At 36.0% G+C, this 15,306-nt stretch overlaps 2 protein-coding genes across 2 annotated transcripts; both read right to left on the reverse strand.

Moving 5' to 3' along the window:
• Nucleotides 1-206: 206 nt before the first annotated feature.
• LOC127865847 (gastrula zinc finger protein XlCGF57.1-like) lies at nt 207-8,327 on the reverse strand. The gene is made up of 3 exons (XM_052405887.1): nt 8,183-8,327; nt 6,776-6,946; nt 207-2,509 (listed from the first exon to the last, which is right to left on the reverse strand). The coding sequence occupies exons 2-3, from the start codon at nt 6,888-6,890 to the stop codon at nt 2,334-2,336; spliced, it is 291 nt and encodes a 96-aa protein (XP_052261847.1). The 5' UTR covers nt 6,891-6,946; nt 8,183-8,327; the 3' UTR covers nt 207-2,333.
• Nucleotides 8,328-11,964: 3,637 nt separating this feature from the next.
• LOC127865858 (zinc finger protein 768-like) lies at nt 11,965-15,284 on the reverse strand. Its single transcript, XM_052405892.1, has 4 exons — nt 15,281-15,284; nt 14,916-15,017; nt 12,962-13,081; nt 11,965-12,152 (listed from the first exon to the last, which is right to left on the reverse strand). The coding sequence occupies exons 1-4, from the start codon at nt 15,282-15,284 to the stop codon at nt 11,965-11,967; spliced, it is 414 nt and encodes a 137-aa protein (XP_052261852.1).
• Nucleotides 15,285-15,306: the final 22 nt, after the last annotated feature.

Raw genomic sequence — 15,306 nt, forward strand, 5'->3', positions numbered from 1 at the left:
TATGAGAAATGAACATGGATATATATGAGAAATGAACATGGATATCTATGAGAAATGAACATGGATATCTATGAGAAATGAACATGGATATCAATGAGAAATGAACATGGATATATATCAGAAATGAACATAACATATATGAGAAATTAACATGGAGTATTTGAGAAATTAACGTAAAATATACAAGAAACAAGCAAATCTTTGAATTGATATCCCCCGCAAATGTGCTTTTGGACACAAAAGTGTTATATTTGACATTCAAAAAAGCATTTTTTCAAGATACAAATGGCCATAACTCTGTTATTAACAGATGGTGTACAATGCCATTTGGCGTGCATCATCCTCTTACCCATATATATACTTATACCAAGTTTCAATGAAATCCGCCAAAGCACTTTCAAGATATGGCTCCGGACGGACGGACAATCCCAAAACAATATTCCTCCGCCTATGGCCAGGGATAATTAACATGGAATATATTAGAAATGAGCATAACATATATGAGCAACTACATGGAAGAACTGAAAAATTAACATGGAAATTAAGAGAAACAAACATAACATATATGAGAAATGAACATAGAATATTTGAGAAATTAACATAGAATATATGATAAATGAACATGGAATATATAAGAAATGAAAATGGAATATATAAGAAATGAAGATGGAATATATGTGAAATGAACATAACGTATATAACAAATGAACATAGAATATATGAGAAATGAACATTGAATATTTGAGAAATGAACATAAAATGTATGAGAAATGAACATTGAATATATGAGAAATTAACAAATGAAAAGTGAACTAAAAATATATGTGAAGACCAACGATCTGGAAAAAATGAGGCTTAATTAAGGTATGTCCGTAAAGTGTTGTCCCAGATGGGGCTTAAGGTATGTTCGTAAAGTGTTGTCCCAGATGGGGCTTAAGGTATGTCCGTAAAGTGTTGTCCCAGATGGGGCTTAAGGTATGTCCGTAAAGTGTTGTCCCAGATGGGGCTTAAGGTATGTCCGTAAAGTGTTGTCCCAGATGGGGCTTAAGGTATGTTCATAAAGTGTTGTCCCAGATGGGGCTTAAGGTATGTTCATTAAGTGTTGTCCCAGATGGGGCTTAAGGTATGTTCATAAAGTGTTGTCTCATATTGGACTTTAAGAATGTTCATAAAGTGTTGTCCCAGATGGGGCTTAAGGTATGTTCATAAAGTGCTGTCCCAGATGGGGCTTAAGGTATGTTCATAAAGTGTTGTCCCAGATGGGGCTTAAGGTATGTTCATAAAGTGTTGTCCCAGATTGGGCTTAAGGTATGTTCATAAAATGTTGTCCCAGATGGGGCTTGAGGTATGTTCATAAAGTGTTGTCCCAGAATACCCTATGCAGTCCGTACAGGCTTAAGGTATGTTCGTAAAGTGTTGTCCCAGATTACCATATGAAGTCCGTACAGGCTTAAGGTATGTTCGTAAAGTGTTGTCCCAGAATACCCTATGCAGTCTGAACAGGCTAAAGAGGGATGACATTTTCTACTTTGACTGGATTATTGCTAGAAAGAATCTTCTTTTAAACAAAATATATCATTTGCAGACTGCACAGGCTATTTTAGGACTACACTTTACACTCATGCATTTAGCCCTGTTTTCCTGGAGCGGTGCACATTACACAATACATTCAATGATATAAATGTTCATTATGAACATATAACCTGACTGATGCTTATAAAAACATGAACTATGCACCTTTCAAGTTAGTGTGTATTTTTTTTTCATGTCAAACAATGTCATTTCTAAATATGGTAATTAAACCATGACAATTGTCCCATTCAGTCAGTCAGTCTGTCATCACAACAAATCTATCGAATCAACTTTTTTTCAACTCCACATGTTCACATGTACATCTCAACTACTCATGTTCACATGTACAACTCAACTCCTCATGTTAACATGTACATCTAAACTCCTCATGTTCACATGTACATCTCATCTCTTCATGTTCACATGTACATCTCAACTCCTCATGTTCACATGTACATCTCAATTCCTCATGTTCACATGTACATCTCAACTCCTCATGTTCACATGTACATCTCAACTCCTCACATCTCATCTCCTTGTGTTCACATGTACATCTCAACTCCTCATGTTCACATATACTTCTCAACTCCTCATTTTCACATGTACATCTCATCTCCTCGTGTTCACATGTACATCTCAACTCCTCATGTTCACAAACTCCTCATGTTCATATGTACATCTCAACTCCTCATGTTCACATGTACATATCTACTCCTCATGTTCACATGTACATCTTAACTCCTCATGTTCACATATACGTCTCAACTCCTCATGTTCACATGTACAATCATGTGTTTCTTCATATTGCTCTTCTGAGCAAACCTCCGCCCACAAACGGTGCACTTGAACGGTTTTTCCCCAGTGTGCATTCTCGTGTGGATCACTAAGTGAGCTTTTCGCTGAAACATCTTAAAACAGATGGGACACGAGTTAGCGCCTGAAATGAATAAAAAAATCAACTTAATTAATTTTTATGTTATATTCTTTTAACTGAAATATACAATTTAATTTGTGATAGAAAATCGCATTGAAAAACTTAAGTTTATAAATATTTGACTCTGAACATGACCCCATATGTGTTCAACAGGAGTTTTAAACAGAAAAGTATTTATCTTGTGTTTTAATGATCATTAATCAACAACAAATGTCTGTAATCGGAAGTCATATCAAAATCAATCATTTCATGAATTTTTCTCCTGATGTACTATAAATTAGTCTTTTAAATGTAGATAAAGAAACAGTTGAAATTTCAAGACATGATTAAGGCAAAAAAGTTCATATATACAATGTATATTTAGTATTATATATAACGGCTGTAAATTTAAAGTCGTTATGATAATGCATACAATTACGCCTGTTACCATACGAACAGGTCTTACTCCAAAGTCCTAATATTCACATGATTGTACAATCAAGTTTGTTGCCATATTCACAGCTGTGGCTCTCAAGTCCTTATATTCACATGATTGTACAATCAAGTTTGTTGCCATATTCACAGCCGTGACTCTCAAGTCCTTAATTACTCTCAAGTCCTTAATTTCAAGTATACAATCAAGTTTATTGCAATTTCAAGTATACAATCAAGTTTTTTGCCATTTTCATATATATAATCAAGGTTGCTGCCATGTTCAAGCATACAATCAAGTTTGTTGCCATGTTCACATTAATAGTCATGTTTGCTGCCATGTTCACATATACAATCAAGTTTGTTGCAATGATCACATATACAGTCCAACCTGTCAATAAAGACCACTCAAGGGATTTGGTCGTTGTGGTCTTTGTTCACAGGTGGTCTTTATTCGCAGGGTCGATCGAAACTTTGCAAAATATGCTAGTAGGTTTTTAACAGGTACCTTATCTATGTATGTGCTCTATTGTTTAGATGTTTGAATACTTATGCATATATAATGAAATAAAGAATTGAAAACACAGTTTTGTTTTACATTTGTTTATTTATTACATGTTGTATTTCTACACCCTTATGTTTTTATTATTTATTTAATTTATCATATACTGTATAAATAACTATTGACATACATGTATACGTACATGTACATGTAATTCTACAAAGAACAAAGTACAAAATACACATAACATAGCAAACATTTATACATGAAATACATGAATCACTTCTACACAACCAGTAAAGTTGACAATAATGGACAATAAATGACATCTGATATTTATATAAGACTGAAAACATTCAAGAATAAGATTCCAGACAGATACTCAACGTACCAGTAGAAACAACAAAACACAATAACAGGCTTTTTCCGCTCCATTTTGGGAAAACACCACACTGGAATTTTGGGAATTTCGTGTCGTGAAAACCCCCATTTTAGGAAAAAAATTAATCGCAAAATTGGCTCAATTGGGAAAAATTATCGCATGTAAATAGTGTTTCTTATATTTCAAAGAAGCCGTTAACTGGTAAATAACGACTATTTTGATAACTTATTATTAAAATTTTTACAAAATATTATGAACATGTGTGATACGTGCAGGTTTTTTAATCTGAATTTGGGGGAAAAACCATGAACATGTGTGATACGTGCAGGTTTTTTAATCTGAATTTGGGGGAAAAACCTGGCCTTTTTTTAAGTGAAAAAAATCGCGCGAAGCGCCTGATTTTGAGGAAAATAAGGAAAGTCTTAACTAATCATTAACATATTTTACAGTTTTTAAAACAAATTCAAGGCAACAGATAATTTAATTATGCAATACTTTCTATTTTCTACACCGGATCAGGTTAATTTATATATTTTAAAGTTAAAAAAAAAAAAAAAAAAATTTTTTTTTTTTTTTTTTTTTTTTTTTTGGAATTGGGAATTATTTTTTTTCAATTGGGAAAAAAAACAACTAGATTTGCATTTGAATGGGGCCGAATTTCGGACCCGTGGCATAGGGCGGAAAAAGCCTGAATAAGCACTACGACCCCCGTCCCTCTCCACTCAAGTTACACACAAAATCAAAACACTCACTTAAAAAATCACTTATTTTACTCTGCTTGACACTAGAGTCCATCCTATATTTGATAAACACATCACTGACGCTAATTCCGACTCACGCTTAGGGCGTTTACTTTCACAGTTTACGTTCTCCTCGAATTCGTCCATAATCTCATGTTTACGCTTTAAAATGATCTGAATTTCAGTTTTTCCTACACCAAGATCACTAGCCACTCGTCTACAACTGTGTCCTTTACCTAACAAACTAATGACCTTAACGCGTTCTTCCAACGTCAAGAACTTACGCTTGGAAGCCATGATGGTTAACTTGAACTGACAATTTACTTTTCTATAATCTATGAACGTCTTATTACAGAGAAATTTAAGAAGAGAATGACTATCAAAATGTTTGTCTTTAATAGGCATCGTAAATGATATGAAACTGTTAATTCCTTAATGAGTTTATGAAAGCCCCAAATTTGTCTTTGATATTTTCGGCATTTAGTACATTAATCGCGAATCACTTAAATACAAAGACAAATTTTTACACTTTTAACAAACTGTCAAATGCATAAAAGAAGCAGGCGACTACCAATTAGCAATGCATGTTCAATAAACAAACAACTGCTATTGAGTGCAATAAACTGTCACTTGCCAATATCTCCATAGCGACCCACGAGTCCACTGGTAAGATGTGTATCACGTGACTACGCAGCGTCCTGGCGGCCATTTTGTTTTTTGAAAGTTGCGAAATCGTTGATTTTTATGATTGCAGTGGTCGTTGTAAGCTATCAAAATGGAGATTTGGGAATGTAAAAGGGTGGTCGTTGGTCTTTGTTCACAGGTGGGCTTTATTCGCAGGTTCATTATATAGTGAAATCGTTCGGGAGGAAATCGGTGTGGTCGTTATTGACTGTTGGTCGCTATTAACAGGCGGTCGCTCGGGCAGGTTGGACTGTACAGTCACATTTGCTGCCATGTTCACTTATACAATCAAGTTTGTTGCCAGGTTCACATATACAGTCACGTTTTCTACCATTTTCACACATACAATCAAGTCTATTGTTGGGTTCACATATACATTCAAGTTTGTTTCCATTTTCACATATACAATCAAGTTTGTTTCCATGTTCACATATACAATCAAGTTTATTGTCATGTTAACCTATATACTTGAGTTTTCTGTGCGCTTTCAGACTGCATGTTCACATGTACAACCATGTGTTTCTTCAGATTGCCATTCAGAGTAAACCTCCTGTGACACACTTTGCACTTGAATGGCTTCTCCTGGGTGTGACGTCTCAGATGCCTTTCTAAATGCGCTTTCCAGGCAAATTGTTTCAAACAGTAATGGCACGTGAAAGGGCCTGAAATGAATAAAAAAATACTTCAAATCAAATAACTGTTGTTACTTTTCAAAAACTATGCGTTTCCATATTAGCAATTTAGATTGAGCATTTAATGTTTTATTAAGTAAAATCAAGAAGTAAAACTAGAGTGTGAAAAATGTTTTAATACAGCCATATATCTTTATACAAATCTTCTTACCAAATTTCATGAAGATCGGACAATAAATGTGGCCTCTAGAGTGTTAACAAGGCGAATGTTGACACCGCACCACGCACACGCATGATGGACAAAATTTACTGTATTTAAAGAAAACATCAATGTGTCACAGGTTCAATCAAGATAAATGCCATAAACACAGCTATTTTTCTAAACTTATCAATGTTTCACATGTACAATCAAGAAAGTTACCATTTACAAAACTGTCCCACTACACTCATCAATGTTAAACATGAACAATCACACATTTCTTCATATTGCTCTGAGTAAACCTCCGCCCACAAACATTGCAATCAAAATGGGGCTACATGCATGTGCCTAAAGTGTTGTCCTTGATTAGCTTGTGCAATTTGCAGCGGCTAATCAGTGACGACACTAACAGCCTGGATTTTTTTTACAGGAGAACTCCCTTAAACAAAAAATAACATGAAAGCGGAAAGTGCGACCCTGATTATCCTACTGCATATTTCACAGGCTAATCTGGGACGACAATTTAGGCACTTGCATTGAGCCCTGTATTTTCCTGAAAGTGGTTCAATGTTTAACATGCATCACAATCATGTGCGTCTTCATATTGCTCTTCTCTCAATGTTTCACATGCATCACAATCATGTGTTTCTTCATATTGCTCTTATCTCAATGTTTCACATGCATCACAATCATGTGTTTCTTCATATTGCTCTTCTCTCAATGTTTCACATGCATCACAATCATGTGTTTCTTCATATTGCTCTTCTGAGCAAACCTCCGCCTACAAAAGGTGCACTCGAACGGTTTTTCCCCAGTGTGAACTCTCATGTGCATCTGCAGATGGGCCCTCCAAGGAAACACCTTCAAACAGACGGGGCATGACAGGTGGCCTGAAATGAACAATCATCAATGTGGTACTGAAATAAAACATTTGACAGGTGGCCTGAAATGAACAATCATCAATGTGGTACTGAAATAAAACATTTGACAGGTGGCCTGAAATGAACAATCATCAATGTGGTACTGAAATAAAACATTTGTTATGAGCCACACTGTGGGAAAAGGTGCGTGCATGTGCATTTTAGCAAGTCTGCATAGGCTAATCAGGGAAAACACTTTTCACCTAAAATGAATTTTCGCTAAGAAGAGATTTACTTGAACAAAAAAATGCCATAAAAGCGGAAAGTGTCATCCCTGATTAGCCTGTAATGTCCAATATCAATATACGTCTGGTGTAAATGTTTATTCATAACTTCAATTAACATCAACACAAATTTGTACACAGAAAATTGCAATATCTCCATCCAAACTCAATTTATTTACCAGAAACCATTTTCAGTAACAGTGACATTTGGTAACAGTGACATTTGGTAACAGTGACATTTGGTAACAGTGACATTTGGTAACAGTGACATTTGGTAACAGTGACATTTGCCTTGACCTCCCTGGCCCCAAATGCCAGATCTCCATGCAAGCTTGTTATATGTAAGTGTTATCAAGACTGGTCAATCAAACTGAAGTTTTTGACAAGAAAACCTGATGAGGCTGCCCAAACACTCGCCAGCAATACTCCAATCTAACAACTAAGACACTCGCCAGCAATACTCCAATCTAACAACTAAGACACTCGCCAGCAATACTCCAATCTAACAACTAAGACACCTGCCAGCAATCTAACAACTAAGACACTCGCCAGCAATACTCCAATCTAACAACTAAGATTTTCTACTTAGTTGAGAAGCTGATTAAAAAACAGTGCAGTATAATACAAGAAATAACAAAGATCACTTTCAATCTCCTTGCACAACAGGGATACACATGTATCTCAGTCAGCCTGCAAATATTATATGGACCAGACCTCAGCATAGGTCCTTTCAACTTTTCTGGGGTTACCAACTTATCATGCAAGGAGACCCATAGTGCTCTGTACTACTTAGTTCTGAAAAAACTCAATGTTAAATTAATGTAATGACAATCATTCAAAAATGTTTAGAATATTTTAGAATTCCTAAACAAAGAATAATGTTTGAAATTTATTGTTGTCTACTGTTTCATGGTTTCCATTCACACACATTCCAATCTAATGTTTTACAGTTAAAATAATTTCAGAATTCCTAAAATCATACATTTTCCAATGTATGATGGTCTGTTGTTTGAAGGTTTTCCCTCACACAGCACAACCCAATGTATATTGTTTCATAGTTTTCCTTCAAAGATGGAAGTCTACAGTTTCATAGTTTTCCTTCAAACATGGCAGTCTACAGTTTCATAGTTTTCCTTCAAACATGGCAGTGTCCAGGTGAGTCACAGAATGTTTCACGAGGTTGCCCTTCAGTGTGAACCGTTTGCCACACACGTCACACTTGAAGGGTCTCTCTCCCGTGTGGATTCTCTCGTGGTTGATCAGGTTACCCTTGCTACTGAACACCTTGCTGCAATAACTGCACACGTGCTCTGAAACAGAAAATGGGATCAGAGTATTTGAGACGCGTTCTGAGAAAACTGGGCTTAATGCATGTGCGTAAAGTGTCGTCCCAGATTAGCCTGTGCAGTCCGCACATGCTAATCAGGGACGACACTTTCTGCCTAAACAAGATTTTCGGTACGAAGGGACTTCCTATAAACGAAAAATACCATAAAATCGGAAAGTGTCGTCCCTGATAAGCCTGTGCAGACTGCGCAGGCTAATCTGGGACGAAACTTTACGCACATGCATTAAGCCCAATTTTCTCAGAACACGACACATTTGCCTTAAACTGTTCCAGCTCAGAAGCAAAGTAAAAATGGCTACATGCAACCAGGATAAAATCAGAATCGCCCGCGAGTAACTCCAAGTCTGTTTAGATTTTATGCTTTTTGCTGCTCATCAGGATCTTAGTATTTGAGATAAAGCCTTGAAAACTTGAATCTATAAAGACGTGTCTTAAATTTACTTACATTTTCTAAGTGACCACAAATGCCGAAAATTGCATATCTGAATGGTTACAAACTAACCTATGAATTAGTTTACATATTCATTCCCCTGCTTGATATGACGAGTGGACAATTCATTGTTTGAGCTCCAAGTTGGCGAGTCCATTTTTCATGTCAAAAATCCCTAAACAATAAAAAATGTACACTTAAAATTGCCTTTGCCACTGTTCCTTAATACGCATTTTAGAAAATCAAAATTAAACATGGAAAATTCTATTAGTTACTATATAATCCTGGAAATCTATTAATATAAATCAAAATGTAGCCAAGCAACAATGTGAGGTTGTCACATTTTTTATAAAATGCAAAAGGCACAACTGCTTCCAAAAAGGCAGTGAGGTCAAGTGTTTTCATTATGAAGACATGGTCTTAACTTGAAAGGCAGACTGTGGCAAAAGCATATCTAAAAACAAGAGATGTGTTTTTCAGAAACACAATGCCCCCTATTGCGCCGCTTCAAAATAAAATGTCAATATATCCTTTGGCACGTTTAGCAATTATCTCCCTTTTAAAGCTTATTACTTCCCTTGGATTGTATTTTTTTACTTTTGACCATGAAGGATAACATTGACCATGACATTTCACCACTCAAAATGTGCAGCTCCATGAGATACACATGCATGCCAAATATAAAGTTGCTATCTTCAATATTGCAAAAGTTATGGCCAATGTTAAAGTTTTCGGACTGACAGACGGACAGACAGACAGTTCAAATGCTATATGCCACCCTACCGGGGGCATAATAAGGCTGATAGGCTAGTATGGCTATAAAGGCAAACAACATATTCTTTCTTGTTATTATATTGAGAATTAATTAGGAAAGATGCCACTTCTTGTCTACTCATTTTAATACTGTTACAAGAGGAAAGAATAAAGTATTTAAGTACATCAATGACCATTATGCTAAAACACAAACTTGTAAAATGACAGAAAGTACATTTTATTGTATTTCAATATATAAATATTTCAAAGTTAACATTTCATATTCTTTGTTGATACAAAAAAAATGTAATTGATTGTTCAAAGTAGATTTACATGTTAATAAAGAACCTATAAGTTATGCTGAAAAATATTTGGTGTCCGCCAATGTGATGACGTGTTTGACAACCAAAACAACAAATTGGATAATGAATTTATATAAATAGATAGATGATAGATTCATCATGTCTACAATACTGTATATTGATACTCAGTTTTTAAAAAAATGTGTTTTTTGAAGTGCTAGACAGCGAATCTGTCCCTTCCTGTTAGTCATCCTGTCAGGCTCAAAACTGTGAATATGCCACTAAAAGTCGTGCTGTAAAATAAATCACAGATCACGTGAATCGATCCCTTTAAGTTGAGCTGTTAAATAAATCCGAATTCATACTGTGAATCTATTCCTACAAGTCATGCTGTTAATAAATCAGAGTTCATGTAAATCTATCTCTTTAAGTCGTGCTTTTAAATAAATCCGAGTCCATGTGAACATATTCTTGTAAGTTGTGATGTTATATATATAAATAAATCCCAGTTTATGTGAATCTATCCCTTTAAGACTTGCTGTTAAATAAACCAGAGTTAATGTAAATCTATCCCTTTAGCAATGCTGTTAAATAAATCAGAGTTCATGTAAATCTATCCCTTTAAGTTGTGCTGTTTAATTAATCAGAGTTCATGTGAATCTATCCCTTTAAGTTGTGCAGTCAAATAAATCACAGATCACGTGAATCTATCTCTTTAAGTCGTGCTGTTAAATAAATCCAAATTCAGACTGTGAATCTATCCCTTTACGTCGCGCTGTTAAATAAATCAGAGTTCATGTAAATCTATCTCTTTAAGTCGTGCTGTTAAATAAATCACAGATCACATGAATCTATCCCTTTAAGTCGTGCTGTTAAATAAATTCGAATTCAGACTGTGAATCTATCTCTTTAAGCCGTGCTGTTAAATAAATCTTAGTTCATGTGAATCTATCCCTTTAAGTCCTGCTGTTAAATAAATCTTAATTCAGACTGTGAATCTTTCCCTGTAAGTTATGCTGTTAATTAAATCAGAACTTATGTGAATCTATCCCTTTAACTCCTGCTGTTAAATAAATCAAAGTTCACATGAATCTATTCATTTAAGTCGTGCGGTTAAATATATAAGAGTGCATGTGAATCTATCCCTTTAAGTTGTGCTGTTAAATAAATCACAGATCACGTGAATCTTTCCCTTTAAGTTGTGCTATTTAATAAATAAGTTCATGTGAGTCTATCCCTGTAAGTTGTGCTGTTTAATAAATCCGAGTCCATGTGAATCTATCCCTTTAAGTTGTGCTGTTAAATAAATCCGAGTTCATGTGAATCAATCCCTTCAAGTCATGCTGTTAAATAAATCAAGGTTCATGTGAATCTATCCCTTTAAGTCCTGCAGTTAAATAGTTCGAAATTTATGTGAATCTATCCCTTAAAGTCGTGCTGTAAACTAAATCCAAGTCCATGTGAATCTATCCCTTTATGTCGTGCTGAGTTCATGTCAATCTATCGCTTTAAGTCGTGCTGTTGAATAAATCCAAGTCCATGTGAATCCATACCTTTAAGTCGTTCTGTTAAATAAATCCGAGTTCAAGTGAATCTATCCCTTTAAGTTGCGCTGTTAAATAAACTGCAGTTCATATAAATCTATCCCTTTAAGTCATGCTATTAAATAAATCAGACTTCATTTGAATCTATCGCTTTAAGTCATGCTGATAAATAAATCAAGGTTTACAGGAATCTATCCCTTTAAGTCGTGCTGTAAACTAAATCCAAGTCCATGTTAGTCTATCCCTTTAAGTCGTGCTGTAAAATTAATCTAAGTCCATGTGAATCTATCCCTTTGTATTGTGCTGTTAAATAAATCAGAGTTCATGTCAATCCATTGCTTTAAGTCGTGCTGTTGAATAAATCCCAGTCCATGTCAATCTATCGCTTTAAGTCGTGCTGTTGAATAAATCAGAGTCCATGTGTGTCATAGCATGCTTGACTAGGTTGCTCTTGACGTTGAAGCGTTTGTCACACACGTGACACTTGAATGGTCTCTCTCCCGTGTGGATTCTCACGTGGTCCTTCAGGCCGCTTGCCTTGGCGAAACCCTTGTGGCAAAACTGACAGTGGTACCCTGCAAGCAGAATCAGTGCTCAATGCTTAACTCTTTCAGTGCTGAAACCGAATTGTGAAGGCCTTTGCAAACAGTGGCGTCTCATCAGGATCCAAACTGTTTGCTATTCTTAGTCTTCTTTGAAAAAAATCAAAGAAAATGCTAATTTAAGAAATTTAGCAGACAACATTTTAGCAGACGACACATTTCCCAGCATGCAAAGGGTTAAATGTGGACTCCCTCGCCGAACTACAGATGTTCTTAGCTACCCCAAGCTCAAAAAAATTCTAAGACAAATGTTCATAAAATATATAAATACTTGCTTATTTGGCAAATGTTATAGTAAGCCCTGGATGTTTGTTACACACTTATGCACACTCTAAAGAATTCTACAAAATTCAACAAGAACACATATGTTTATTATGAACAAAACAATATTTTTTGTGCTTTAGGTTACAACATTCTTCAGATAAACTATTAACTTTAATTTTTGGATATATTGCATAAAAACTTGATTGGCTGGCCTTGTCAACATAAATCCAACAGTTCAGTCAAGTTCTTATCAAATGCACGTTTTCAACTATTTTTATATGAAATCCAACAGTTTACATCAGAAAAACTTTTCAGACATGTTCACATCCAAAGCAACTGTTCACACATGTTCATATTAAAGCAAATGTTCACAAATGTCACATTAAAGCAAATGTTCACACATTTTCACATCAAAGCAACTGTTCAGCCATGTTCACATCAGAGCAATTGTTCAGCCACATTCAACTGTTCAGCCACATTCATATGCACCAACATATGTGTTCTCATGTTTCCCTTACGAGTGAACGCTTTGCCACATCGAGGGCACACAAACGGTTTCATGCCTGAATGTGTCAGCTCATGCTGGTCCAAGTATTTCTTCTTGGAGAAACATCTTTGGCACAGGGGGCACTGAAAACCTGTAACATGACCAAAAAAATGCAATATAAATCCTCTTCCATTTGCACAAAAAAGGTTTTGTCTGCTCAAGAGATGCAATGTTAACCCTTTGCATGCTGGGAAATTTGTCGTCTGCTAAAATGTCTTCTGCTGAATTTCTAAAATCAGCATTTTCTTCGACTTTTTTCAAAGAATACTATCAGAATAGCAAACAGTTTGGATCCTGATGAGACGCCACGTTTTGTGGCGTCTCATCTGGATCCAAACTGTTTGCAAAGGCCTTCAAAATCCGGTTCCAGCGCTCAAAGGGTTAATAAGCCTATCAAAAACGGCGGTTTAAGCATATGCATAAACGGTCATCACTGATTTACATGTGAAGTCTGCATAATCACTGACGTCAATTTTTTAATAAACTGGATTTTTGTAAAGAAGAGACTTCATTTAAACAAAACTTCCCAAAAAGCGTAGTGTCATCACTTATAAGCCTGTGAAGTCTGCACAGGCTAATCTAGAACATCACTTTACCTGCATGCTTTTAGACCCATTATTCTAGAGAGGCTCAAATGTTAAAAAAAGTACCCATTTTTAATATTTACACCTTAAAACAATTTCAGGCTTTATTTCAACTAAAATGAGTACGCAGAAGACACAGTGACTTCTTTTTGTGTTGTTTATTCGTGTCAAATAAGTTTTAACAAATTTGCTCATTTAATCCAACAGTTTTCATATTATCTCAAGAAAATGCCACTTCAAATTCATTGTAAGTCAACCAGGCACACACTTGCCTAATTTCAACCATTTTTGCATTGGTTCTCTGGGTGTCCCTTGGATCTGCCTTGCCATCTGTGTTTGCATCTTTTGGCTGTGCACTAGGTACAGTGTTAGTACACATGCTTCTCACGAGAGCATGTGAGTTTGTTTGGTGGTCACCATATCAGACAGGTGGGGTTTCCTCCAGGTACCCTGGCTCCCCCCCCCCACACAACAAAAGATCATACCAAAATTAAAACATCTTTCAGTAACAACTAAATTGCTGGAAATTGCAGCTATAATTCAAAAGTCATCCCATCTTTCTTGAGTCTAGCAAGCAAATTAGGAAGGAGTGCTCGGACACATGGGTCCTCACGTAAAGAAGCCTTAAGGGCAGAAGGACCTAACAAACTTTGAAATACACACACTTTGAAATGCCCTACGGCCTGCCACGCCATCTGTGTTTGCAAGATTCACATGTGCTCAAAGCATTCTTACACACTGAACACTTGTGAACTCCTATCTAAAGCATTCTTACACATTGAACACTTGTGAACTCCTATCTAAAGCATTCTTACACATTGAACACTTGTGAACTCCTATCTAAAGCTTTCTTACACATTGAACACTTGTGAACTCCTATCTAAAGCATTCTTACACATTGAACACTTGTGAACTCCTATCTAAAAGTTTCACATTCTCTGAGTCAACAAATGTTACCGAATTTATAAATAATCCTCACTCTGGTAAAATGGGGCCTAATGCATGTGTGTTAAGTGTTGTCCCAGATTAGCCTGTACAGTTTGCACAGGCCAATCAGGGGCAAAGCTTTCTGCCTAAAAATGGATTTATGCTTAGAAAATACTTCCTTGAAATGGAAAATACCATATAAGCAGAAAGTGTCGTATTTGAATAGCCTGTGAAGTTTGCACAAGCTTATCTGAGAAACACTTCTAGCACATACATTAAGCCCTTTTTTACAAAAGCAAGACTCTCATTTGAGAGGTTTTCCAAAGTCTCCTCGTAAATACAGGTCCTAGGTTGCCGCTATATGTACAGCCATGTGCGCCCGCATGTTCCCTTTGTGATTGAAGGCTTTCTGACAGTAGGGACACTGGAACGGCTTCTCCCCGGTGTGGGACCTCAGGTGCTGCTCCAGGTATGCACGCTTCTTGAAACCACGGAAACAGATTTGACAGATGTTCTCTGGAAAAGAGCATCCATTCTCAATTATTACAATATTCAATATTTTTCGAATTAGTTAAAACCCATTCAACCTAGCTTGATTGCATAGGCAGTCTTACGCTCTCGAGTCCATTTCCTAGGTAGAACTTCTACTATGAGTCTTTTAGTGAGATTTAAAAAAATGCTCCCTTAGTGGGGATCAAACCAATGACCTCCAAATCTCTAGTCAGACACAATATCCATAACGCCATGGAGACCTTAAATTCTTATATTGTTTTTCTCACCCATGTATTCACAAAGGAGTATAATT

Source organism: Dreissena polymorpha, chromosome 1, assembly GCF_020536995.1.
Source record: "Dreissena polymorpha isolate Duluth1 chromosome 1, UMN_Dpol_1.0, whole genome shotgun sequence".
NCBI lineage: Eukaryota > Metazoa > Mollusca > Bivalvia > Myida > Dreissenidae > Dreissena > Dreissena polymorpha.